The sequence below is a fragment of the Conger conger genome, chromosome 14 (assembly GCF_963514075.1).
Source record: "Conger conger chromosome 14, fConCon1.1, whole genome shotgun sequence".
NCBI lineage: Eukaryota > Metazoa > Chordata > Actinopteri > Anguilliformes > Congridae > Conger > Conger conger.
Window position 1 is genome coordinate 26477009 of NC_083773.1, and position 25876 is coordinate 26502884.

The window sequence follows — 25876 nt, forward strand, 5'->3', positions numbered from 1 at the left end:
GTGAAAAATTAGAACTAGAATTAGAATTTAGGAAAATTATTTCACATCACGCTTTTCATGCTCTTGGAAAACTTAAGCCTTGGGATGACAGTGAATATTCTAATACTTTTGTTATTCATATAAAAGTGCTGTATTTCTTCCAGCAATAGGGGGACATCTCACTAAAGTTTATTCTCTCCCACCTGAATACTTCTGCCAAATGGCAGCAATACAGTGCTTTTCGGGACAGTACTTTTTGGTAAACAGCCATGAATGCAGCAGAGACCATGGACATGGTTAATTATACACAATTATACACTATAGCACAGTACTCCAGCACTGTAAGTGTTTCATTAGTGCTGGAGCTCTCAACCCCCCCAGACTTGAGTGTGTTCCAGATGCAATCCCTCGTCTTTCTGTCAGACGCCTCCCCAACCTGCTCCTGCTGAAGAGCAGGTAGCTACACTAGTACCTCCTGCAGGAAGCACAGGGAATTGAAGCATAGCTCAGTAAGTCAATTACAGTGTCACAGCTCCTCCGCCTGTGTGGGGGAGCAGAGGGAAATTACACAGTGCAAAATCCTGCAGCAGAAGAGAGGAATAACCAAACTGCAATCAGTCAGTAGCCTCATATATCCTGTATTTAATACCAATGGTGCAGAGGATTCACCAGCAAACTCACATTTTGTTATGCAGACGGACACTGACCAACACAGACATAAACAGACAAACAGGCAAACAGACGGACACAGGCGGTGTTGGGAGGTATATTGACTTGGTTGCTGTGGCCCTTGCGATGCATGTTGTGGTAAATCCTTCCTACTACATGCGACAGCTTTGCAATCAAGTCCATATAGTCTGTGTAGATTAACTGAAGGGGGTGGAATGTACAGCTTATGGGCCTTAACAACCATTTATTACCAATCTCTTACCATGAACTACTACACTTGTGAGAAGTCTCTGGCCAAGCCATAGGACAGACTGCATCTTCTACTCTTAAACCATAAAATTCTCTCAGCTTTTTGCAATCCTTCACACTTTCTTCATAGCCCGTATAGTGTTTCAGTAATGTTAATATTCTGTGAAAGTGTATAACGCCATTCATGATGGCAACATACATTGCTTTGAATGCATCATAGATTGGATTACAAAATGAGGCCAGAGAAAAGCAGGGACCCCCACATTATTTCAGTATTATTTTGCCTGTGTCCTGCCCAAAAAATACAAAGCAAAGCAACCCAATCACCAAAAACATATAATTAGACAGTTTTTATTTACCAACATTGCCAATACACAACCTTTTCAGTAAAAGCAAAGACTGCAGACATGAATATACCATAGAAATATACTTCCATCAAGAGAGCCTTAGAAAATGACAGAGACAAGTACTGAAGACATTATTTTTGGAATGGAGAAAGCAAATATTGTCTATTAAATACAAAGGACAGCATAACACATTGCATTCACCGAATTGAACATGAATAAGTAGGAAGCAAATGTTCTGGAAAATCAGTAAACATGTAAAAAAAGAATCTACAAAAAAAGAAATGCAACCCATATGAAGTGTAGCCTCCCATTCCAAGAATCAGCAAGAGAAACCAGTATCTGATGATGTACAGTACTATGATATATGTTCGAATAAGTAAACGGAAGAAATAACTGTAAAAAGCAATCAATTCATTTGTTCAAGATTTACCTACACCTTTGGGATTATAAAAATAAAGTACAAGGATGCAGAAGTACACAAGAGAGGTTAAGTGAGGCGATGAGTTTGCATTACTGCAGTGGTCTGCATTGTAATTCCAAGTCCAGGATTCTTCATATGATCCAGGCAGTAAGAGCTTCAGTCCTCACTTCTACCTCCCAAATACCATATGGGGGAGAGGGCCAGAGATGGAAGTGGTGGGCTTTTCCCCAGCCCTACCTCTCCAATGCAAAAGGGTGTACAAAAGCATGTATGGAGTGGGGAGGGTCACAGCTCATCATGGGGTATGTGTAGAGCATGGTCACACAGATCTGTGGAAAGAGAGCGGAAGACCCCAGACACACTTAAATTATATATTAAAAAAAACAATTAATATACACTGTCTAACGAATCTAAACATTCCATATGTGAAGCACAATTTGATCCATTGCACATTTGCTCCTAGCTGCTGCATCAGTTTGTGTACTGCATTAGTACATTTCTGAACAAACCTTGACCCAATTTAAATAACTTTTGCTTATGATCAAGAAGTATGAGGAAATTAAGGCCACGGTTAGATTTAAATTTAAATCAAAACTTGCAATGGACCTGGGATGGATGTCAATCTATGTGCTGCAGACGTGGTTGCGCTATGGTTTACCTGTACGTTTGCTACAAAGTTTGTCTTTGACATTGTCTGTCTCATGGGCGAAGAATTCAATGATCTCATCCTCATGTTGCTCGACAATTGTCTCACACTAGAAAAGAGATGGAGCTGGTTTAGTTGATGCCACAAGATCCACAAGTTACAGTCTGAAAAAGAGGAATTTCCCAAAAAGCATAACCACTGACAGCTTGTGGTTGTACTTTTTGCAACACATAGTGCCAACTTTGCTTGCACATTTGGGTCCTTCCATACCAACACAACACAAGAACACCAAAAATCATGAGAGCTTGGTTGGAGGAGACTCACAGCAAATTTGAGGCTTGAGGTGACTCGTGAGTCCAGTGTGGTTTCAGAGAGATCCATGGCTTTGCCGTCCCGAGAGGTCACCCTCACATAGATCTTGCGGTTAGTTGAGGGCTCAACGCGTTCCCCATAGTCTTTCATCTTCTCACAGACTTCATCCATGACCTCCAGCAGATGGCCTTCAGATCTTGCCAAGGGCACCTGAGGTGACAGATCATGAGCAGAAAAGACAAATGAAGCACAAATCATATTTTAACCAGAGCAAGTGGTTAATTGCAACTGATAAAGCAGATTACTGGTTTCCTCAACTCTCAGGTCAATCTGCAAAAGCTCTACAAGGATGGTGGTGATTTCCTACACCACAGTCACCTTTGCCACCTCACCTCTCTGACGGACTGGCTGCCATCCGGATTGATCCTGAAGGATCCCGTCTGGATCATTTTCTTGGGATCCACCTGAGAGATTGTCCACTCCATTTCATCAACCACAGCCCTGCAAGCTAGAGACAAAACTCAGAAACTGAAAAAGGTTGCAAGAGGGAGAAACAGGAGACTGTAAATACATTTTTGCTAGATACAGAGGTAGGCTAGTTGATGTACATGGGAGAAAGACAGAAAAAACATATACGCTTTGGGCAAGCAGAGTTAAATTTAACAAGTGAACCGTAAAATTCGACGTGTTTTCCGAGCAATCACATACCTCCACATTTTATATCCTGCCCCTGTCTGGCGCCTTGACCAGAGTCGAGGAGTAGAAAAGGGAACAGCCACATATACAGCACACGCAACGGGCTCCTCATCGTCACCTGGCACATAGGAAAAGTAAAGGTATTGAATCTTACTAAGGGTATATGAATGGAGTCGTGATGCAGTCAATAACGATTAGTCAACCTAGGTTTTGCAGCTGTATTTAAAAAAAATACAAACTTCGCTATCGTTCGCTAACATTCCAATGAACTCTTGCAGCTGGCTAGCTCGCTAATTAACTATTATCTTGACACAAAATGGAAAACTAATATAAGTCTTCAGAACGAATACACAGTTGTTACAATCGTAACGTTACTGTGCTCACCGTTTGTGGAATATTTACCAGTTCGAGATCCACTTCACAGCCACCGCTACAATCAATGCCACATTCATTCCACGCTGTCCTAAAGTCGATGACGTAGGCAGCGAGGAAGCCGGACGCCTAGAAAGGTGTCTAAATATTTGCCAGATTCGTTGTAGGACCACAGTAAAAAAGCTGTAAAATGTATATTTTTAAAAGGTGTTTTTAACAATTGACGTTAATTTCCGTGCAAAATTCCCTGAAATTTCCCTGAAAATTCAAGTGTAGACAATGAAGCCATTGAAAAATAAGCATAAAAAAAGTCTAAAAGTCAACAAGATTCTGATTGGTTACTTACCCTACTGCGTGGCGTCACCCGAAAACTGGAGACAAAGTATACGTACCTTACTTTGCAGCACGTATATCGTGAACATTGTGGGTTGCGGTAAAGTGTAATTAAATATAGAGTATGGAAAAATAATATAAATTACAAATAAATCGTGAAGCAAACGATTAAATGTTTTCCCCATTTTTCATCCACATGAATAAAAAAGAGAATATCAACATATCTTATCATTAATACTGAAAATATGAATAAATATGGACATACACTGATAACCATGAACAAAATATGTCAATGCCATGAATATCGAATTAAATGTTACTTATTAATGTATTAATCCATTCATAGTTTTTTTTAGTTTTTAGTTTTTTTTAACCATAGTTTCAGAAATGAATGCATCCTTATGTGTGCCCAGTGTTGAGTTGTGGGGAAATGCCACATTATATTCTGCTCTTAATAAAATCTGTATGGAATATTGACAATGTTCATTTTGTTAAATAATATATTACTTTTAAAATAGTCATCACCATTAAGTGGCTACAAATCTCAGAATGAGCACTTCCATTAAACAGTAACCTTTTTTGCCTTTGTAGTGTTTTGTTGCTGTTGTCTCTTTTTGTATATTGATGGTAAATGGACTGAATTTATATAGCGCTTTCATCCAAAGCCTCTCCCATTCACACACACACACACACACACACACACACACACAGCAATAGCGACTGCCGGCCATGCAAGGCACCAGCCAGCTCATTGGGAGCAATTTTGGGTTAGGTGTCTTGCTCAGGGACACTTCGACACACCTAGGGAGGGGAATTGGACCGGCAACCCTCTGACTGCCAGGCAACCATGCTTACCTCCTAAGTTAATGCTGTTCTTTATGGTTGTACTTCTGTAAGAGAAAACATGTCCAAAACGGTTGCTATACATTGTTGAATGTATTTGTTTTGGCAGCACTTGTAATATTAGTATGTGAAAGTTCAACACTCAGCTTTCCTAGAAATGTATTTCCGAGAAATTCAAAGAGAATGAATGAGACGAGTAGGTGCTCACAAAAACACAAGACAAGGCCTGCACTGGTATGTCAATGTATATGTTCATGAGCCAAATTTGACCAGTCATTATTGCAAATTTGTAACAGCTGACAGCTCGGCTAAATCCTATTGTGTATTTAGGCTTGAAGCGTATTTTGTGAAATAAGTTATGCAATGTGTGTGTGTATCTTGATTCTTTGTTTTGGCTGTGGCAGTAGAAAAATGAACAAAACAAATCTCCCGGGAAAAATAAATGAACCTGTTATTCTCAGCCAGCAACTTTAGTAATTGGCTAACATTATTACTAGCATGTCAGTATTGTGGTTGTCTGGTCATTGCAAATATTTCCATGTCAAAAAATTTTTTATGTACCTTTGAAATAGAACTTTAACTCATGAGCATCTATACATGCACAAAACAAATCACTGAAGCAACCCATCTTGATCTTGTAATTACCATATTTCCACCAATCAAAGAGTCCAGATTTGTTGAACTAAGCACTTGATAGAGAAGAGCTTTTCCCTAGTATAGACAATGGAAAAAATAACAAAGTAAGGTTCCATTCCAGCCATACTATCCTCATTTTGTAATCTAACTTTGTTGTATTGTTTGATAAATAAATAGTCATAGCCTACATCAAAGAAACAAATTCTGGATCTGCCACCAGCTCAATACATGTAAGATTGCAGTTTGTGTTCCATGTACTACACTAACGGAGCACTTTATTAGGTATTTATTAGACTTATTTTTTAGACTTCTACTGCTGTAGCCTATCCACTTATGATGCGTTGTGTATTGCGGGGTGGCCTGTAGCGTAGTGGTTAAGGTAAATGACTGGGACACGCAAGGTCAGTGGTTCTAATCCCGGTGTAGCCACAATAAGATCTGCACAGCCGTTGGGCCCTTGAGCAAGGCCCTTAACCCTGCATTGTTCCAGGGGAGGATTGTCTCCTGCTTAGTCTAATCAACTGTACATCGCTCTGGATAAGAGCGTCTGCCAAATGCCAGTAATGTAATGTAATGTAATGTATTCAGAGATGCTCTTCTGCATACCACTGTTGTAATGTGTGGTTATTTGCGCTACTGTCACCTTCCTGTCAGCTTTGACCAGTCTTTGACCATTCTCCTCTGATGTCTCTCATTAACAAGGCATTTCTGTCTGCAGAACTGCTCCTCTAGAGACTAGTGTGTGTGTGAAAATCCCGGGAGATCAGCAGTTTCTGAGATACTCAAACTCCCCTGTCTGCCACCAACAATCATTCCACAGTCAAAGTCACTTAGATCACATTTTTTTCCCCATTCTGATGGTTGATTTGAACATTAACTGAAGCTCCTTACTCGTATCTACATGATTGTATGCATTGCATTGCTGCCACACAATTGGCTGATTAGATAATCACACAAATAAGTAGGTGTAATAAAGTAAAAATGTTCCTAATAAAGTCCCTGTGAATTCAGTGAGGAGGAACCCCCGGGACAGTATGTTATTACTCATCTTGATAAAGGAAAATGTGTTCCCACACAAAACACTCCTTTGAGTAATTTCGTAACAACTAGCTACTATGTGGAATTGTTCCAAGAACACCAAAAACTATTGCTGATGTTTAAGAAATAAACATCCCACCAACATGCCTCCTCAAGAGCTCTTTTGACTATAGAGGTTCAATTAAAAATAAAAACAAATCAATATAGAAGCAGTGAAGAAGAAGCAATATAACTGTAAAAGTTACCTTTGCGATTTAGCCCACTACTAATTCACAAATCAATATAAATTCAGAATAAATTAAAAACATAAAATAATATTGATGATATATTAATAATAGTATGAATAATATTATTTAGACCATTCGTTTCTCAGTTAGGATACAGATTTTTTTGTGGCACTTTATTTTACCACAACAAACATGGCGCTACCACGATTCCATTTTTATCCCGACCTGGCCCACTTAAATTAGATCGTGTATCCCAAACAGTATTCCAGAATCAGCAGTTAACCCAAATCATTATGTAGTAATGGGCATCTGTGTGAAACCTCAAACTGATCCTGGGTTGGTACTTTTGGTCACTGTCGAATGCCGATCATCACCACGACTTCGTTGAACTGCAGCCAACTGCTGTCTTGCCTCCACTGCGACAACGTCATTATTATTGGAGGGTGGCGGGTACATTTGAAATGTAACGGAACCAGTGTGGAGGGCAAGGGCTTAGCGCACAGAGCGGAAAATACTGATTGATATAACGACATTTTTAATCCAAGGAGGGCAGCCGATGGTTTTGTAGAGGTAATTTAAATGTATAATTTATCGGTGCTTGCGATTCATGCGCTTATGAAAGTAGCATTCGTTTGCTAGCTATAGCTATAAAGTTCCCTAACAATTAGCTAATGCTATGCAGTTTGTATAGCTATCACTTAGGTTAGCACGCCCCATAGCTAGGCACCTTTCTATCTTTCTGCCCAGCTAGCTATTAGCACTGCAGCTTGCTGTTTGGCAACCTCATAATTTTTCTTTACGTTAGAGCTGTTGACCAGGTAACGTTATGGCCAGGCCAGTGCGCTTAAAATGAGCAGAAAGCTAGATAACTTTGCTAATAATATGTTGCCTAGGTACAGGGCTAACTTAGAACAGGGTTGCTAGCTAGCTAATTAACTTGAAGGCAACTTAGCTAGCTACATCTAAGCTAACATTAGCTGACGTTATGTATTGTTTCAAATGTGTACATAACATTGGCTAGCGAGCATACTGCTAATTAGGTAATTTAGCTAACTAACTAGGAAGAATAAAATCATATGATTGGTGTAACGTTATTGGTTAAGTGTGTCATTTAGCTAGCTATAGTTAGCTCATTTATTTGGGGCCAGTTTCGCAGACGCAGATAAGGGTGGTCCTAGACTAATTAAAATTGTGAATGGAGATTCTCCAATCTTGTTGATTTACTTTAAGTTTACCTCAGTAAATAAATCAGGTATTGGTTAACTGGATGGCTACATTAACCCATCCATCTTCCAAAATTGGGCATTTCTCCATTTCTAGGCAAGGTACAGGGTGCATACACCAAGCAATCTAGTTTATTAAACAAGTAGTTCGCTGACAATTTTTTATGTAATCTGAAAATGAAGACGTGATACAAGATCATGTAACCATGCTTTTCTGTTTCTTAGGACATGGAGGTCACCGTGGTCAACTTACACAAGCTGTTTGATAGTCTGCAGGCTCACATCGAGGTGTTGAATGAAGGCATAGAGCCTCGTAAGTCCCCCAAAAACAAAAGCATACTTGGGCCTCATGTCTATGTGAGCCACCATGACTTCCCTCTGACAGAATTTCCATCCCCCAGAGTTCATCCAGACGGCGGTGAATTTCGAGGCCTGCCGGCAGAGGTGGCTGCGGGTTGAGCAGGAGTTGGGCTCTTGTAAGGAGGTCCTGGCCAAGTCGGAGACTGAGAGGGGGGCTCTGGAGGTGAAGCTCAAGCATGCGCGTAATCAGGTGGACGTGGAGATACGCCGACGACAGAGGGCTGAGGCCCATTATGAAAAGATGGTATGTATCTGAGATTTATGTCTGTGTTTTGGGTTGCATTCTCATCAAGCAGACCGTGAATCGTGGTCGTCTTTGACTCATTGTCATTCTCACGGTAGTGTTGTTGATTTGTGTGTCCTCTATTGACAGAAATTGGTGGGGCTGATTCCTGACAGAGTGGAAAGTTCTAGGTGTTGAATTAACCAAAATGAAGTTTCTGTGTAATTATAATTAAAAAAGAAAAGCAGTTTGTGTATGAATGGCCTACAAAAACTCCAAAATGCAGTCTTTTGTTGAAGTGATGTTCACGATTTTTGTTGTGACCAGGAATGAGATACTGTCGGCAATGGCTTGGGATTCAGGATGTTTTAGTCCTAAGAATACATTCCATGCTCTAACCCAACTCTTCTCTTCTCTCTAATCCCCCTTGGAGTGTTGTGCGATAACTTCATGATAAAAGGCGCTGTGTAAAAACGAAGGATGATTTGAATCACCTGCAGGACCATCAGATGCAGTTGATCAGGGAGCTGCTGGTTTCAGAGTGTGCCAGCAGCAGCATCCAGCTGAACGAAGAGCAGCGCTCGGCCCTGGCTTTCCTCCACAGCCGCACGCAGGCGGCCAACCCTAACCCCGACCCCAACTCCAGCAGACGGTACGCAGGACCGCAAACGGGTGACAGCGAAGTAAATCAAAAGCAAAGTCGACACAGTAGGAACAGAGCTGTGGACTTTTTTTTCTGGTTCTCCCATCTGTAGGTCTTTTATAGATGTTTCCCTTGTGCTTCATTTGATAGCTGCATCAACAAGTAAAGAAAGCCAATCACCCCACTCAGATGAACTGACTTAATTCTGCATTTTCATTTTGACACAAATCAACCTTTAATAGCGTTTTTGGCAGACACTCTTATCCAGAGCAATGTACAGTTGATTAGACTAAGCAGGAGACAATCCTCCCCTGGAGCAACAATGCAGGGTTAAGGGCCTTGCTCAAGGGCCCAACGGCTGTGTGGATCTTATTGTGGCTACACCGGGATTAGAGCCACCAACCTTGTGTGTCCCAGTCACTTACCTTAACCGCTACGCTACAGGCCGCCTCCTTGATCCCTGTAATTCACAAAAGAAGGGTTTGGTAGTGATGAAGCAATCTAGAGTTGAAGTATAAAAAGGTTTTGTGTAATGGAGTACACTAATCATTAGCACTGTGAGCTAGCCTTGCCTAATTGTCAAATTACTCGGGTTCACTGCTATGGATTGTATATGGTTGAGGGAAACACAGTTTCACATGGATTGGAAACAGAAGTAGCCTCAAAAACTTGCTGGATGTTCTCATATGAATCATTTTCGGAGGTAACTTTGTCTCATTTGCCCTGCAGGCTGTCCACTATTGATGAGTCTGCGTCCATTCTTTCAGACATCAGCTTTGACAAGACTGATGACTCCTTGGTAATCTTTCATACATTTTAAAATGAATAATTTGCTTGGAGAATGGTAGAGAAACAGTCTGAATTGTGTTGTTCTAAAAATCAGCAATACATGTTTGTTTGTTGTGCAACTCCTTGTTTTGTAATGGTTCTTTTTTGTTGCCATGGTAGGATTGGGACTCCTCCGTCCTGAGGACCGTGAAGCTGAAAAAGCGGCAGAAGAGAGTATGATCTTTTCACACCAAACTGCTGCAGCCACAAACAATTTCTCTGTGTGCCTTCCAATTTACTCTTAACCTCCTCCATTTTAAAATTTCAGCGCTCTTCCCGAAACCATACAGATGGCCCTGCCTGCGCCGTGAAGAAAGCCCGCTCGTCACTCCGAACCTCGGAGAAGGTATGGGCCGCGCCCCCGGCCGACTTCACGTGGTTAATATCACCCAGGTATTTCTTTGACTCCTGTTCTTCTGAACCTGGTCCAGGAGGATGAGTCCATTGTGGCCAGAACTACGGTCCTGGTCCCTGGGAACGGAGACCCTCTGGAGGCCGTGTCCACCATTGAGGCTGTGCCATATTGGACACGCAGCAGATCAAGATCTGGTGAGAGGGGCCTTCTCGCTCAACACTGTTATCAATGTTTATGTAGCAATAAGCGTTTGTGAATACGTGTCCTCTGTTTAATGTTATACAGCTGTTATCGGCAGTGATTAGCAATAGTGCGCCTTTGGTATAGATGAGTTTAAATGGCATTGTAATGCTTTTTTTACAGCAGTTATGGTTAGGTTTTCATTAGCTCTCCCCCATCCCCCACGCAGCCCGGGAAAGCAGAGGCACGGACTGTGTTCAGTACCGAGTTGAGCTGGAGCCCCCCAGCAGACCTGAGAGGAAGCCGCTGGCAGACCCCTGCAGCTCTCGAGGCAATGACGGGGCCCGGCAGCACGACTTCATCTCCAAAACGGTGAGGGAGCTTTTTGAAAAAACACAGCTGTAGAGGAAGAATGTTATTAGTGCAGAAGGACCCTCTGTTCATTAGTGGCCCTTTGTCTGAACCCGGAGACTCTAAATGTGTCAAGGCCCTACTTGCTGAAATCTGATTTGGTTTCCACGGAGATCTGCATTGAAATCCAAGCTCATATAGACAGGTCACATTGTTTTTCTGAAAGCAAATTTGAAATGTAAGACTTAAGTGTAGCTATCTCCAAAATTAAGATGCCACATATTACTTTACTTGATCGATTCTCTCAAAAGGAACGGTGTTTATTTCTTTGTTTTACTGTTTTCCGGCACTTTTAACATCCCCATTGTGGCACATAGTGTCATATTAAGTCCTACACACACAATTCCCTCCACGCAGGTAATCAAACCTGAGTCCTGCCAGCCCTGCGGGAAGAGAATCAAGTTTGGCAAGCTGTCTATGAAGTGCCGTGATTGCCGAGTGGTGGCACACCCTGAATGCCGCAACCGCTGTGCTCTGCCCTGTGTCCCCTGCCTGAACGGCACCCCCGTCAGGTTTGGAGAGGTACTACAGTTTCAGTCTTTTCAGTTATTATGCCCAAATTATGGCTCAGGGGCTGAACCTGACCTGTCATGGCTTTGTTTTGGCCTCCCAGTAGGTAGTGATGATTCCGGAGTAAAAAATAATCCCTGTTATGCCCTACCTCTGTAGTTATATTGGCCCACGGGTCTTGCTGAGATTCTGGTTTGGCCAATCAGCTCAAAGCATTGTGCATGTCCGCTTTATAGGCTTGGTCCTGTGTACACAATCTTTGTAATTTCATGTGGCATTATACTCCCATGTACACCGTTTGATTATGTTGGAAAATGTTTTTAGGAAACCTAAAGTTAATGCATAGATTGCTCTGGTTGTACTCTGGTTCCCAAAGTGGTAGCTATTGTGCAGATGAAAATTATGAATAGGTGGTAGGATTTAAAATGCAAGAATGCAAAATGTTTTTGTATTTTGTGCTGCCAGGGCACCTTGGAGGACTACGTCCCTGCTAGCCGTCCCAAGATACCCTCCTTAGTGATACACTGCGTCAATGAAATTGAGCAGAGAGGCTTACATGAGGTTTGTGTTTTTATATTCTGTTTTCATTCATGTGTGTCATGTGATTTTTAAACTCTGTTGCTCACGTGTCCCCCCTCATGTGTTACTGACGTGTCCCCCCCTCACACGTGTATGTGTCCCCCCTCATGTCTCCCCCCTCACATATCCCGGCCTCTGGCAGACGGGGCTGTACCGCGTCTGCGGCGTGGACCGCACCGTGAAGGAGCTGAAGGAGAAGTTCCTCCACTCCAAGGCCCCTCCTCCGCTCAGCAAGGTGGAGGACGTGCACGTCATCTGCAGCCTCCTGAAGGACTTCATCAGGAACCTCAAAGAGCCGCTGCTGACATTCCGGCTCAACCACACCTTCATGGAGGTGGCAGGTCTGTTCTATCCATTCCATGTTCAGCATGTTTTTTTTTGGGGTTTTTTTTTTTTCCCAAGATGCTTATACTTGGCTTTTTGTCTATTCTCTTCAATTTAGAATGAATTCTTATAATTGATAAATTAAGACAATGATTAAACCAGTAGCCTCTGTGGCCCTCCAGGACCACAGTTGAAGACCCTCACGATTATAAAACTACTCACTGCTGTTCATTATTTTTTATACTGTCATACTTCCATTGCCTGGAAGTGATGTTTGTTTGTTTTTTTGATGTGGCCTGGCTATTTTTTTTCCCCAGAATTGGATGATGACAACAGTATTGCCATGATGTACCAGACCATCAGTGACCTGCCCCCAGCAAACAGAGACACGCTGGCCTTCCTGGTGCTGCATCTTCAGAGGTAGTGCTTTCTGCCCTGCGCTCAGGCCTAGGCCTCTGCTGCCAGGCCTGTGTGTGACCCCACACGTGTGTTTCAGGGTCTCTCAGTCCCCAGACACCAGGATGGATGCCGCGAACTTGGCCAGAGTGTTCGGCCCCACTGTCGTCGGTCACGCGGTGCCTGATCCAGGGCCTATGACCATTCTGCAGGATACAAAACGACAGCCTAAGGTATGTCACAACCCCAAAGGTCTGTTTTCACTTTCAGCATGATCTTTTTAAGGTATTTAGGCATTTATTTAGCAGTCTCCATGTGCTAGAGTACCTTTGCTTGTATTATGTCCTGTGCATTTAGTTGTTTTAAGACCAAATTTTATTAGCAGACATTTCACGCTGTATGTATTCTTAGGAGTGAACTGTGAGAATAAGTTATCTTCATTCGATGTGATTGGACAGGTTGTGGAGCGCCTTTTGAGTTTACCTGTGGAGTACTGGAGCCAGTTCATAACAGAGCGAAGCCAAGGCCATCGGGATCCCACAGAGACCGACTGCTACGGCACCCCTGAGCAGAAGGGTGAGCGCGGGGCTCTCCCTGCAGGAGCAGAGAGGTTTACCCTCCCCAGTCATCAGGGACACTCGCACTGCAGTGCCCGCATGTGTGCTTTAACCCGTTATGGACGAAGGCGCCCTATAGGAAACCCATAGAAAGGAAATCAGAATGCATTTCAACGGTCATGTGTCTTGAAATCGGTCATATGATCTGATGCAACACTGGCATCGCATCTGTCCGTTAAGGGAGATGTAACACGCAGGTTGCATCTGCCCATTAGGGGCTAACGAACATTACAAATGCCTTCTCTGAATGTCTGCGGCGTAATCTGACGCTGTTGCGTTCTTGATTTTGCTTTCTGCCAGTGAGCATGCTGGGACCCCTGACGACTCCAGAGCACAAAATGAGCAAAACCCCCTCGTCCAGCTCCCTCTCACAGCGCATGAAGTCAGCCCTGAGCAGGAACACCCCCAAGTAAGTGCGCAGCCAATCAGAGGACAACACGTGGGTCACCAAGTGATCCTCCAAAATAATTTCTGTTCCTACTTTGTTCACATAGTGTGTTCACATGTAATCTGCATCTGCAGCAAGGCTACGGAAATGACTGGCCGTTGTTCCTGTTGTAACAGTAGAGTGATTTCTCCAAGCAGTGACATTTTCATTGCACTTCGAAGGCAGAGTTTCCAGTTACTTTAAAGGCTCGATCACCACAGGGTTGAAATTCTCCCCTTCGCATAGTGTTTGATAAAAGTAATGTTCAGCCGTTTTCAAGCTTTAGCATTTTGGATGACTGCAGAGCAGCATGTACTAAGTGTCTATGAAAAATAGCCCCATTGTGTTTGACGGGAGTTGTCTTTTGTGGCGATTTACAGGTTTGGGAGTAAGTGCAGTTCCACCACAGCCACCTTCGGTCGCCAAGGCAACTTCTTTGCTTCTCCTCTCCTGAGGTAAAGCGTTCAGGGACACTGGCGTTCCTGACGCCTACAGGGAAAAGCAGGCAGCTCTTATTATACAAAAACCAGCCATTATTTTGTGTATTTTATATTTATTTTTTTAGGCATTGAATATCTAGAGATGTTAAGACTTTATTGGCATTTAAATGTATGTTCATGTAAATGTATTTAAAATCCCAGGGAGGTGCACCAACCGGTGTTAGCACATTGCATGTACAGTGCAGTTGTGTATGGTGCAGTTGCATGTACGGTGCCAGTGCAGTTGTGGTTTATGTAGCAACATATTTTTACCAATAGGGAATTGATAGTTCAAATGTAAATGTGTCCCAAATTTGAGCTTAGTTGCTTTGCATCTGTGTGTCTGAATTTTCGTATGTGGCATTAATCTTCTGTTCTATCAGGAAAATGGCAGCTTTCGACACTGGAAGCTATTTATTAATTTCCAAAAACATACACACTTTTAGAAAATCATTTATGTCTTCCAGAAGCAATGATAGGCCTCACATTGTCATTTTACATTGTTATGAACTTTTTGTTATATATATTTTACCATATCTTTTACTCAATTGCTTACTGTGTACTTAAAAACATATTTTTGTTAATGAGATACCATCTCATAGATGACCGAATAGTAGTTTAGTTTTAATGGCTTCCAAAGGTGTAATTTGGTGGCAATAAGTTAGAAAACCTTCATTAACCTTCCATTATTTGTAAATATTTGTGAATGTTTCTGAGGAATGTCTTTGTAATTGGAGAAACTCTAAGGTACATGGAGAATGTTTCATTTATTTTGAACTGTTACGACTGTTTCAGACTGTCATGACTTATTTGCCAGTAAACACCTTTTCTCCATTTCTAATGACCTGCTACTGTGTGTTTTTGTTGGTTGGGGGGGATTTGGGGTTATTGATTATCAAATTTTTATAAAATATTGTAGTAAAGACCCATTTAAACCAGATGTTTTAATTCACATACATGTAGTTTGTTGATTGGAGGAGAATAATAATGGACATTTCAGTAAAATTACCTTCCACATTTGAGTATGATTCAATGTACAGAACAAACTTCTCTCACAATTGAACACTGCCTCTACCTATCAAAAGAAGGTCATTCAGGCCTGAACACAGAACGTTTACATGTCCTAAAATAGAAAAATAGTCAAGTAACACACTTCTTGAATTAAACGAAATCCCATTCTATTCATCTTTCCTATAGGCTGAAGTGCTACCTTTTCCATGCTTGAAAATGTACTAACCGCGGATCTTCATTGCACATCGCTCTGGATAAGAGCGTCTGCTAAATGCCATGTAATGTAATGTGATGTAATGCTACTTTCTGTGACAACATATTCACGAACACGTGCTTCAGCTGCCATTCCTGTCCCTGGCCACCAGGGGGCTCTGGTTCTCTGCTCTTTCTGCTCTCTTCAGCGAACACATCTTCAGCTAGTGCAGATGTATACACGACCGTAACCATTCCCCTCCTCTGCACTGTTCCTATCCAGTCCTGCCCCCAGCTGTGCGGACGTTGGCCCCTGACCTGCGTTGATACGGTCTTTAGACCCGCTGGAGTCACGGCTTGGGTAATAAGCCCAGGAATGTGGACAGGAAACAGGCTGTGCAGCGGGATTCTGGCTGGGGCCTAGTGTCAGAACCTCCCTTAACAGATGCACATGGTACATGTCACTGTTAAACTCGTTTTGACGTTTTCCCTTCGTCCTCTGCTCCCTCTCCCACACAGTCCGTTCTCAGATCAGCCCCTGGGGTTGTCCAGTTTAGGTCTTTTCAACACTTTTTATCGACAGCTTGAGATGGTGCTTAATATAAAAAATGGCGAATAAAACATCTGTGTAAGATAGGGTTCACTGCTTAATCTTATGATTTTATGAGCTTGAAGCTCCACTGCAGCTGCTGCAGAAAGCGGCCAGGAATGCATCTCACTCTAACTAATGTCACAGCTCCCAGAAGCATTTCAGAGAGGCAACGTTAGTGCTTTTTGCAACATTAAACTTGTTTTTCCCATAGATTCCAATATGAAATTAAAATTTTTTACAGGACTCTTTCGGTTCAATGGATTGAACCGATTCATCCGGTTGAATCAAGTGGGCAGTGTTACAAAGCAATCCCCTTTCTTCCACATTCTGTGAGGTTGCTGATGCTATTTAGAAGATGCAGTTATTGTACATGATGTCACATATATGTGTGGGTTTCCTCCCATAGAAATGCAGGTTGGGTTAAATGGTGAGTCTAAATTCCCCGTAGGTATGAGTGTGAGTGGATGGCGTGTGTGCCCTGCGATGGACTGGCAGCCTGTCCAGGGGGTATTCCTTCCAGCACCACTTGTGTCCCTGACTAGGAACAAGTGGGTTTGATAATGGTTTAATGGGAGATGTCACATTAGACAGTTCGCGTACAGTTGTGAAAGAAACAGAATTTGACACATGCAAATACAATAACAAGATACTAAATAAAGTATGTTAAAATACAGTTGAGATTAAGAAAGTTTGTTAAATACAAGAGAACTCAAAGTCATATTTGAGCAAAAATATTCCACTTACAAAATGGCATGTGCATACTTTATGCACTTAAAACAACAAATAGAAAACATCAGCCTAGAGGCCTTCACTGTGGAACACTGGCTGTGTGCCACATATTTTATAGACATATTGCATGATATATTGAACCAACTGATTATTTAAGCTAATAATAGTAAAAGGCCTAATTGATGCTGGAATTTTGTATGCTTTGTGCATGTATACTTTTGTTGATCTATGTGACAAGTAATGCACTGTTCATCATGTGGGCAGTATGCCAGCTCCGGTGAGCTCACATGCGTGCAGCTGATCTGAGCATCATCAATCACACAGGGCTATTTTATTGGGTCCAAAACCTTTCCCACGGACAGCAAGAGCTCCCAGCAAGCGCAGCTGCTCCGAGACCAACAGCAGTTCCCACGTCTCATTTCAGTGGCATCTGCTAGAAATGTACACTCGTATACAAATAGTAAATTGAATGAGTACAAAAAAAGAGTAAACTGCAGGAACACAAAAGGGACCCTTACTGGGGTAATTTCAGTTGTAGCTAACCTGGAATAATAGAGCACACGGTGTTTTCTCCTCTTCACCTCAGTTGATATGTAGTACCCATTTATACAGCTAAAGCCATTCTGGTTAAGCACCATGCACAAGGGCAGAACAGTAGTGCCCCACCTGGTCTGTAATCTTTGGATTACAACCCTAGATCCCAAGCCATTATACTATGCTAGTTGTGCCTTTGCCTAAGGATATTTTATGGCCAAAGTGTATTTTGATAATGAAGACAGTCATGTGCAAACATGGTTTCAAATAGCACAGTAACAAAAGCTGGAATCTAGACATCTAGTGGAATTCCTGGTTGAGAGATGCTTTAACATAAACATACCAGTTAACCCAATTTATCCCCTCAGGTTTTACCGGGTTATATAGCTATGAGAACAGAGAACTGTTTTGGAGAAGCATCAAGAGTTTCATTTAGAGGGGTGTTGTTTGTCAACAGTCAAAGAAGATAACTCATTTGTATTTGGAACTCTGATTCTCTATGATTCTGCAAATGAATAAACCCACTGCTGAATCCTAGGAGATTAAGGTACATGACTGGCACCCGCAAAGTCAGTGGTGTAGCCTTATTGTGTAGCCACAATAAGATCCGCACAGCAAGGCCCTTAAACCTGCACTGCTCCATGGGAGGATTGTCTCCTGCTTAGTCTAATCAACTGTACGTCGCTCTGGATAGGAGCATCTGCCAAATGCAAATGTAATGTAATGTGTCTATGCTTGTGTACGTGTTCATGTGTGCATGCGTGTGTATGTGCTTGTGTATGTGCTTGTGTGCGTGCGTGTGTGCGCATGTTTCCTGGTGAGCGGGGGCAGCATTGTGAGGAGCTCTGGAGAGTCATTCCCAGCTCTGATGGCTTTGGGAATTCACAGCTGGCTTGGAATGTGAGTTGTGATCTGGAGAAGGGGGGTGATCTACCGCAGGTGGCCTGTTCCATTCCGGTGGGCCGGGGGAACTCTAGACCCTTCTGAATTAGATTTAATTTGTATTTTTTAGATCAGCAACAATAATGCGGATAAGGAATAATATTGGCTTCAGGGATAAGTTTAAATATAGAAAACATTTAAAAAAGGACATACTGTATCAGAGAGCTTCAGCTTTTTTATTTTGTGATCCATTTAAAGTTTATTTCGTCTACTGAAACAGACTATTAAGGAAGCATGCAGAGTGACGTAATGTAACTGTGTTCTTAGGATGTTGCTGACTCAGTCCCAGACCATAATCCTGGCAGAGGCCAGGAGTGGAGTGGACTGCTCCGGAGTGGGGGTGAAGGTCTGTCCTGGTAAAAAGAAGACTGAAAACAGGAAAACTTTACTTTAATCTTACACGGTCAGCAAGTACTGTGACATTGTATGACAGAGCGAGAGGGGGCAGTCTGTTGGCTGTCTATGGGTAGCTCTTTGGATGAGTGTGAGTGAGAGAGAGTGTTTGCTGGCTGTGTGTGTGTGTGTGTGTGTGTGTTTGAGAGTGTGAGAGAGAGAGAGAGAAAGAGTGTGAGAGAGAGTTTGTTGGCTCTCTGGCTGAGTGTGTGTGTGTGAGTGAGAGAGAGAGTGACAGAGAGTGAGAGAGGGATAGAGAGAGTGACAGAGAGAGAAAGAGAGAGAGAGTTTGCTGGCTCAGTGTCGGGCTGAATGGGAGCCAGCCCTGGGAAAGGGGAAGGGCTTTACGTCAGTGGACAAAAACAGCTGCCTTCGTGTGGAGTGGAAAACAGACCCTTAGAGTTAGAGAGCGAGGGAGAGAGGGAGTCGGAGAGAGAAGGAGAGAGGGAGAAGAGTCAGAGAGGGGTGACCCATGGGGTGTGCCCTGAGCGCAGGCCGCAGGGGGGCCGAACGTGGTTCCGCCGCAGCAGAGAAGCCGAAAATGGGCTGTGGAGAGAAAAAGCAGGAGAAGACACGGACGAGCAAGGTAAGCCCAGCGACACGGTGAGAGAGAGAGAAACACAGCGAGTGCGAGGACACCATTCTTACGCTCGCTCTGATTGGCTGCAGGAGGTTTCCGTGTTGGCGCTGCTAGTGTTCCACAGAGGGGTTATGTGTGGTATGGCTGTACCCTCTCCTATGCTGATGCCACAGACTTCTGCTCACTGGGACTGTTTGTTACTTTAGTCTGGTTTCCTCTGACCGCCGGTGTGTCCTCTAATGCCACCCACCATGACAGGCCACTTCTTAACCCCAGTCAGTCTGCAAAGCTGCTACACTCCTGACCCTGGGGCAGCTTATGATGAGATTTAATGCGCGTGGAAAGTCACCAGTTTTCTAAGCTTGCTAAGCATATAATAACAACTGATAAGAGGATGTTAAAGATTGTGATTTTCCTGTTTCATGTACCTGTTTTGGAGCAAATTCACATCCAGCAAACACCTTGGTAGTTAAGATGCTTGTCCATCTTGACTTTGTTACCCAGGATTGAGCACTTCTGGGTAGTTTACACTAGATGATGTTGCGTGCTTCCTATTGGCTCCCTGAAAGCCCTCCAATAGCTTCTGTGCTGGCCGTATACTCCAGTCCAGAAGGGTGAACATTAATGAATCCTGCATGAAGCAAACCTGGACAATATCGGCATTTCACAGTCTGAGCAGAACCATGCTCTGCAATACAGGGTTAAGTAAAGTTTGATAAAAGTGACAGACTTATTCCTGTGGGTGGCATGCCCATGCAGACTGTGGCCAGATGCCCTGTCGGGCAGTTTGTGATTGGCTGTGCTGGAAGTGATATCACACTAGGAGGGAGGGATGCTGTATTAATGTGAAGGGCCTACAGCTGTGGCATTACAGGGAGAGGAAAATGAGAGTTATGGAAATGCGCAGTCTCTACCACATTGGGATGTTTGGTTGGTTGCTGAATGGAGTAATAATCTGATTTCCAGGCCTGGCTCCAGATTATTTGGGCTGTAATTTCACTGGCCACTGTGCTGCTGTCACACGCTCCATACTGTTCTGGGCACAGCGTAGTATCAGAGGTGTATGGGCTTGTCTGTATTTAGTTGTGAGTGAAGGGATTCTTGTTTGTTTCCACCTGATGTCAGTGAAAGCCACAAGCTTGACTAAATGCTTAACTGTAGGTGCTTTAACCTGAAGGGCTGAAACAAAGAAAATAGGAAATCTGCATTGCAATTTTGTAATGCATTGTATTTCTTTACAGTACAAGAAATAAAGTACAATCAAACGCAAATACAAATGCGTAGGAATACCAATACTTGCTTGCCAATAGATGCTTGCCCCGGGTCGGATCACAACAGTGGCTATTTTTAGCAGAGGATTTCAACTGTGCTGGCATTATACTGACCCATCCCCTCCTTCCTATCAACAAACCAACTCTTTCATTGAAACAGAAAGTCATGGTATGCGACTGCAATGATTACTGTTATGGAGAGCTCTCTGCAGTCGTTTATTTCATTTGTAACAGTTTCAGTTGAAGCGTCTGCACACTGTTTGTTCAGGTGGTCCCCCATTGGCAGAGACGGGGGACAGATTTGGCTGCACAGTTGTGAGGCTGAAAAGTAGCAATGCCTGCTCCTACTGTGATGAAATGTAGCCTCCACCTGTTCCAGGATGTCAGGGTAGGGCTTTCCTTCGGGGGGGGTGGAAACGCAAAGCCGTTCCCACTCAAGTTTATAGTAAGGAAAGTAGCGGGTGTTTGGGTGCGTGTTGCACCCCCCCACCTCTTTCAAACACACGCATATTATTCCCACAATGTCCGTGTAAGGACAGGAGTGGGGAGGCTTCCCAGCAGCCTGGTTCGCAGACATCCTCCATAAAGACTGTAAAAGAGCAGAGCGGAGGCGGATATAAATAAGGCCTCGTAACAGGCCTCTCAACCCCCACCTGCTCCCGTCACATCCTGCGGGAATGCCAAACACGAGCGCGGTGTCCTCATTACCAGCACTTTCAGACACGCGGCATGCCACCGACACTCAGCTTTGAAGCAGGACGGTCTGTGTGTGTGCGTGTGTGTGTGTGAGTACTGCTGACTCTAACATTTAAAGCAGGTGTGTCCGTGTGTGTGTGTGTATGTGTGAGAGAGAGAGAAAGAGTGATTGAGTGTATGCATATCAGTGGAGGGTGAGAGAGAGATTGGCTTTCACAAATTTCTGAAAGTACTAAGGGCTCTTAGAAAATGTGTTATTCTGTAACTTAAACTGTTATTTTTAATCTTTCATTTAATATATTATGACATATTATTATTATTTTACTCTGGAAGGAAAGTACGTTAAGGAAAGAGAGGTTTTAAATATTTTGGTTCTAAAAATGCTTTGATAGCTCTGAAGAAGTTATGTTATTTTAATAAAAACCTTTTTTGGATTCTTGAACCCTTCAGAAAGAGAGAGATAGATAGAGAGAGAGAGAGGGGGCCAAGTGGGAAAATATAAATGTTGGCAGTACAGAACAAATGGGTGAAAAGTAATGAAAAGAAATGATGAATAAAATAAGTAGCTTCTGTCCCCATAGAGCAGCATTGTGAAATATGGTGAATGCTTTATCTTTACACATGAGTAAAAGGAAGAAAGTGTTATTAAAGGGTTGGAAATATGTTGGATCTTGACTGGAAATTGTTGCAGGAGGTGGAAGGGTTATGATTCGGCATTTTATAAAGCTCTCATGTACATTTCTTCAGGATAGGTGCAAAGAGAGCTCATTGCTCTATTGCTCCCTTGCTCTCACAACTTAATTCAAGTGGCTTTATCGGCATGACAGAACATTACAGTTTGTATTGCTCTCTCTCTCTGTTTCTCTCGGGGTCTGTCAGTCTCTCTCTGTTTCTCTCTCTCTCTCTCTCTCTCTCTCTACCTGTCTGTCAGTCTCTCTCTCTTCCCTCCATCTGTGGCTTATCAGCCATTGGCTTGGTTCTCATGATAATTTTCTGCTGAGGCAGTATGGCTCCATCTCTGACCCATGTCATTTCCCCTTCAATCCACTTCTCTCCAGATCCTTCTCTCCAGCCTCCACTCATATAGTACAGCCACAATTCTTCACACACAGCTTCATGAACTAAATAGCAGTAATGTACAGAAGCTTTTTTATAATATATTTTTCCATTTTCATTTGATATATGATTATATCTGTAAAACATGTAAAATTTCATTTTTTTACATGTCTATATTGGTTTTTCAATCAAGTATAAAACAATGTTTTGACAAATGGCAAATAGATTACTATAGATTACTATGATAAATATGATAAACAAGATAAATAACTTGACTATACACAGTTCAGAAATTGACTGCCATAAATGAGTGCATATTTAATGATATACTAAATGATATTCATGTACTCACATATAGCTATAAGAAGAATCTCCTGAATTAATATAAATAGGGGGAGCTCTATCACGTAGGGATGGGAGAGGAACCAAGATGCGGTCTGAAGGAGACTTATACTTAAGCAGAAAACCGGCCACAGTGGAAATCATATGAATTCATTCATTGGAATAACAGACAAATGGTGCACCTTTCTGTAGAAGTTGAAACACTTTTGTAATGCACTCTACGGAGTGAGTTGTTATATTAAAGGCATACTATGCAGGATTCTTTAGTGTTACTGTGGTCTTGTGCTTACACAAGAAAAAATTTTCCTCCATCCTTAACCCCACCCCCTAACCTCCATTTTTCAAATCCAACTTAAATCCATTTTACCATTTTTTAATTTTTTGATAGCTGTTGCCAGTAAGGAAAAGCAATTCCAAGGTTGACTAGTTTTTTAACTAGCCTCGTCGGCTGCCGTTTTGCATTACTGTACTTCTGCTTCCACCATTGGCTCAGCTGGAACCTGATCCCACCCCTCAGACTCTGTAGCCACACCCACCTCTCTGCACACATTTTACAATGACAAATATAGGTAAACAAGCACAAATTTGGCAAAGGTGCGCAAAAAGACGGAGATTGCCAGTGCATATAATAGCTGCATTAGCATTTGCATGGTTATTTTATAATATTTTCAAGGTAAAAATCCTGCATGGGCGGCACGGATGGCGCAGTGGGTAGCACTGTCGCCTCACAGCAAGGAGGTCCTGGGTTCGAATCCCCGTCGGCCGGGGCCTCTCTGTGCGGAGTTTGCATGTTCTCCCCGTGTCTGCGTGGGTTTCCTCCGGGTACTCTGGTTTCCTCCCACAGTCCAAAGACATGCAGGTTAGGCTGATTGGAGAGTCTAAATTGCCCGTAGGTATGAGTGTGTGAGTGAATGGTGTGTGTGCCCTGTGATGGACTGGCGACCTGTCCAGGGTGTATTCCTGCCTTTCGCCCAATGTATGCTGGGATAGGCTCCAGCCCCCCTGCGACCCTGTTCAGGATAAGCGGGTTCAGATAATGGATGGATGGAAATCCTGCATAGTATGCCTTTGTTTATGGCAAAAAAAAGTATTTCTGTTTTCAGCTCTGGTCTGCTCTGTCTACTTCTCACCAGCAGATGCCACTATTATGGCAGTGCAACCCAATGTCACTGATCCCAATTGTTTTGCACATTACATTACCCATGTTACTGCAATTCTGGATGTTTCACATTAGTGAATATCTGCCCTTTATGAATTGTTTGATGTTCCCCTCTGGAATTGATATCTTTCAGAATTTCACATGAAAAATTATTATATCACTATTATAATATATTTATGTATGTATTTGTAGCATATTTGCGAAGCCGTTTCTGAGTTTTTTTTTTTACAGTATTTTGTATGACAGTACAGTGTTTATATGTGGTGCCCTGAGATGTTCTGGTATTAGTCAGCTTTATTGTCAGGGCCCAGACTTAACAGTGCTTCACTACCAGAGCCAGGCTCTGTGACAGTCCTTGGTCTGTGGGTTGCAGCAGAACCGTGACATCTGCAAAGAAAGCAAATGTAATTTGTTTATCATCATGGGTCAGTCCAGGTGCTGCAGTCTGTGGATGTAAACATTGAACAGGCTTACTTCACTCAGAGTCATCCACTGGGTGAAAAAAGCCCTTCTTTCCTTCCCAATTGTGACTGTATTTGTTTCTTGTGTACATTGATTTGATAATATCATAGGTTTTAGACCAGGTTAAACCACTCTGTAAAAGTACAGTATATAAAACAGTCTGCAGTGTCAAAAGGAATCAAAAGCAAAGCAAAGTTTTAATTTGGACATATTTACATATTTGTCTTCTGGTATATACTAGCTGTAAATACGGTCCATTCTGCAATATCTTGTTTTTTTTTTGTTTTGTTTTTTACTTTCACACAAGACATTGCCCTTAAAGTCAAGCTTCAACGTTTTATGGCTCTCCACTGATTGCTGAGCAGCACAAATGCCTCAGTAGTTTCTGGGGTCAGATTTGTCTCAACCTTTGGGGTGATTAATCCTTGACTCCAGATGATTTGGAATACCTCACATTCAAAGGCAAATTTAAAAAAACATTCTTTGTTTGGTTTTTGATTTATATATTTATATATTATCATCAAGATATGTCACCTAGCCTTCTAGCTTTTCTGGAGTGGAAGACTTGAAATTGAGCAATTCCAGCTCAGTCATTAGTTTCTGATGGAAAAAGGCCAATTCTCTCTCTCTCTCTCTCTCTCTCTCTCTCTCTCTCTCTCAATCTCTCTCTCTCTCTCTCTCTCTCTCTCTCTCTCTCTCTCTCTCTCTCTCTCTCTCTCTCTCTCTGTAAATGAGAGTTAAGCTCTGGGTCATGTATTAATGAAGGCACTTGGCTTAAATCTGTGTAATGAACTGTGAAATATCTGAGTCAAATGACAGGAATGGGTGGGGGTCAATCTCGGGGCAGCTTGTGACTTGTCTGAAGCTCAATCCAACTTTGCACATTTTTTTGTACAAATTTGCCTCTTCTAATAAATATACTTACCTTAACAATCAATATCAAGTTATCAAATGTTTAAGGATGGAGATCATTGCACACCCCTGCAAACAAAACGACAACGAAATAGCATACATAGCTATTTCTGATATAATGTTGCTTAAGACGTTAAATAATATTGATTGTAACCTAATTAAGAAAAAACACTTAATTATGAAAAATTAACAGCTTGTTAAAATACTGTAAATGCAATTGTGGTAGCAATGAAAATCAGCCTATACAGCCCAGGACCAAGTCTGAGAACCAATAATACCATGACTGGAAATGTAGCACTCTCTTGTAGAACTGAAAACGGACTTCGCTATGCCCGTCTTTAAATGAACATTTACGGAATGCAACTTTTTAACAACAGTTTTATTATAAAACTGACCAATACAGAAACGATGTCCAGGAAACTTTGTTACCACCTATTTTGTTGTTGGCTCCTCCCATTGATTCGATCGAATCGCGGTTTTGCGAGGTTGGTACTCCGTTCGTATTGCGAGGCGCTGGATAAAGTCTATAAAGTCATGGGGTTTTGAAACCAAGCACATTCGAAGTGCGAAGAACAGCGGTTACAACCGAGAAAATGAATAAGGTAAGATAATAAATTGACGGTTGTATGGCACGTTCGTAAACAAACTGGCAAATTTTAACAGTTAGATTAGTTTGGGAAAA

At 42.4% G+C, this 25876-nt stretch overlaps 3 protein-coding genes across 12 annotated transcripts in view; 2 read left to right on the forward strand and 1 right to left on the reverse strand.

Annotated features, from left to right (window-relative positions):
* Positions 1–1232: 1232 nt before the first annotated feature.
* Positions 1233–4043, reverse strand: cnpy2 (canopy FGF signaling regulator 2). The gene is made up of 7 exons (XM_061220694.1): positions 4038–4043; positions 3704–3820; positions 3332–3437; positions 3016–3131; positions 2636–2833; positions 2324–2420; positions 1233–1994 (listed from the first exon to the last, which is right to left on the reverse strand). The coding sequence occupies exons 3-7, from the start codon at positions 3429–3431 to the stop codon at positions 1951–1953; spliced, it is 555 nt and encodes a 184-aa protein (XP_061076678.1). The 5' UTR covers positions 3432–3437; positions 3704–3820; positions 4038–4043; the 3' UTR covers positions 1233–1950.
* On the forward strand, positions 3374–15167 carry LOC133110515 (rac GTPase-activating protein 1-like). 3 transcript variants are annotated; one of them, XM_061220693.1, is made up of 17 exons: positions 3374–3459; positions 8217–8304; positions 8393–8595; positions 9075–9226; positions 9947–10016; positions 10166–10219; positions 10314–10391; positions 10477–10594; positions 10810–10952; positions 11349–11513; positions 11967–12062; positions 12223–12421; positions 12722–12824; positions 12901–13033; positions 13259–13376; positions 13718–13826; positions 14225–15167. In XM_061220693.1, the coding sequence occupies exons 2-17, from the start codon at positions 8220–8222 to the stop codon at positions 14301–14303; spliced, it is 1905 nt and encodes a 634-aa protein (XP_061076677.1). In that variant the 5' UTR covers positions 3374–3459; positions 8217–8219; the 3' UTR covers positions 14304–15167. The 3 variants fall into 3 exon arrangements, with proteins under 3 accessions (XP_061076677.1, XP_061076674.1, XP_061076675.1); XM_061220690.1 differs by lacking the exon at positions 3374–3459 and adding an exon at positions 7058–7338; XM_061220691.1 differs by lacking the exon at positions 3374–3459 and adding an exon at positions 7459–7586.
* Positions 15168–19006: 3839 nt separating this feature from the next.
* Positions 19007–25876, forward strand: part of LOC133109635 (tensin-2-like) — a 38519-nt gene continuing 31649 nt past the window's right edge. For 6 of the 8 annotated variants that reach the window (XM_061219058.1, XM_061219063.1, XM_061219059.1 and 3 more), the window contains exon 1: positions 19008–19302. In XM_061219058.1, the coding sequence (XP_061075042.1) occupies positions 19189–19302 (114 nt within the window). In that variant the 5' untranslated portion in view covers positions 19008–19188. Of the gene's footprint in view, positions 19303–25661; positions 25797–25876 lie in introns of those variants that run through there. The other 2 variants (XM_061219065.1, XM_061219066.1) reach the window with 2 other exon arrangements.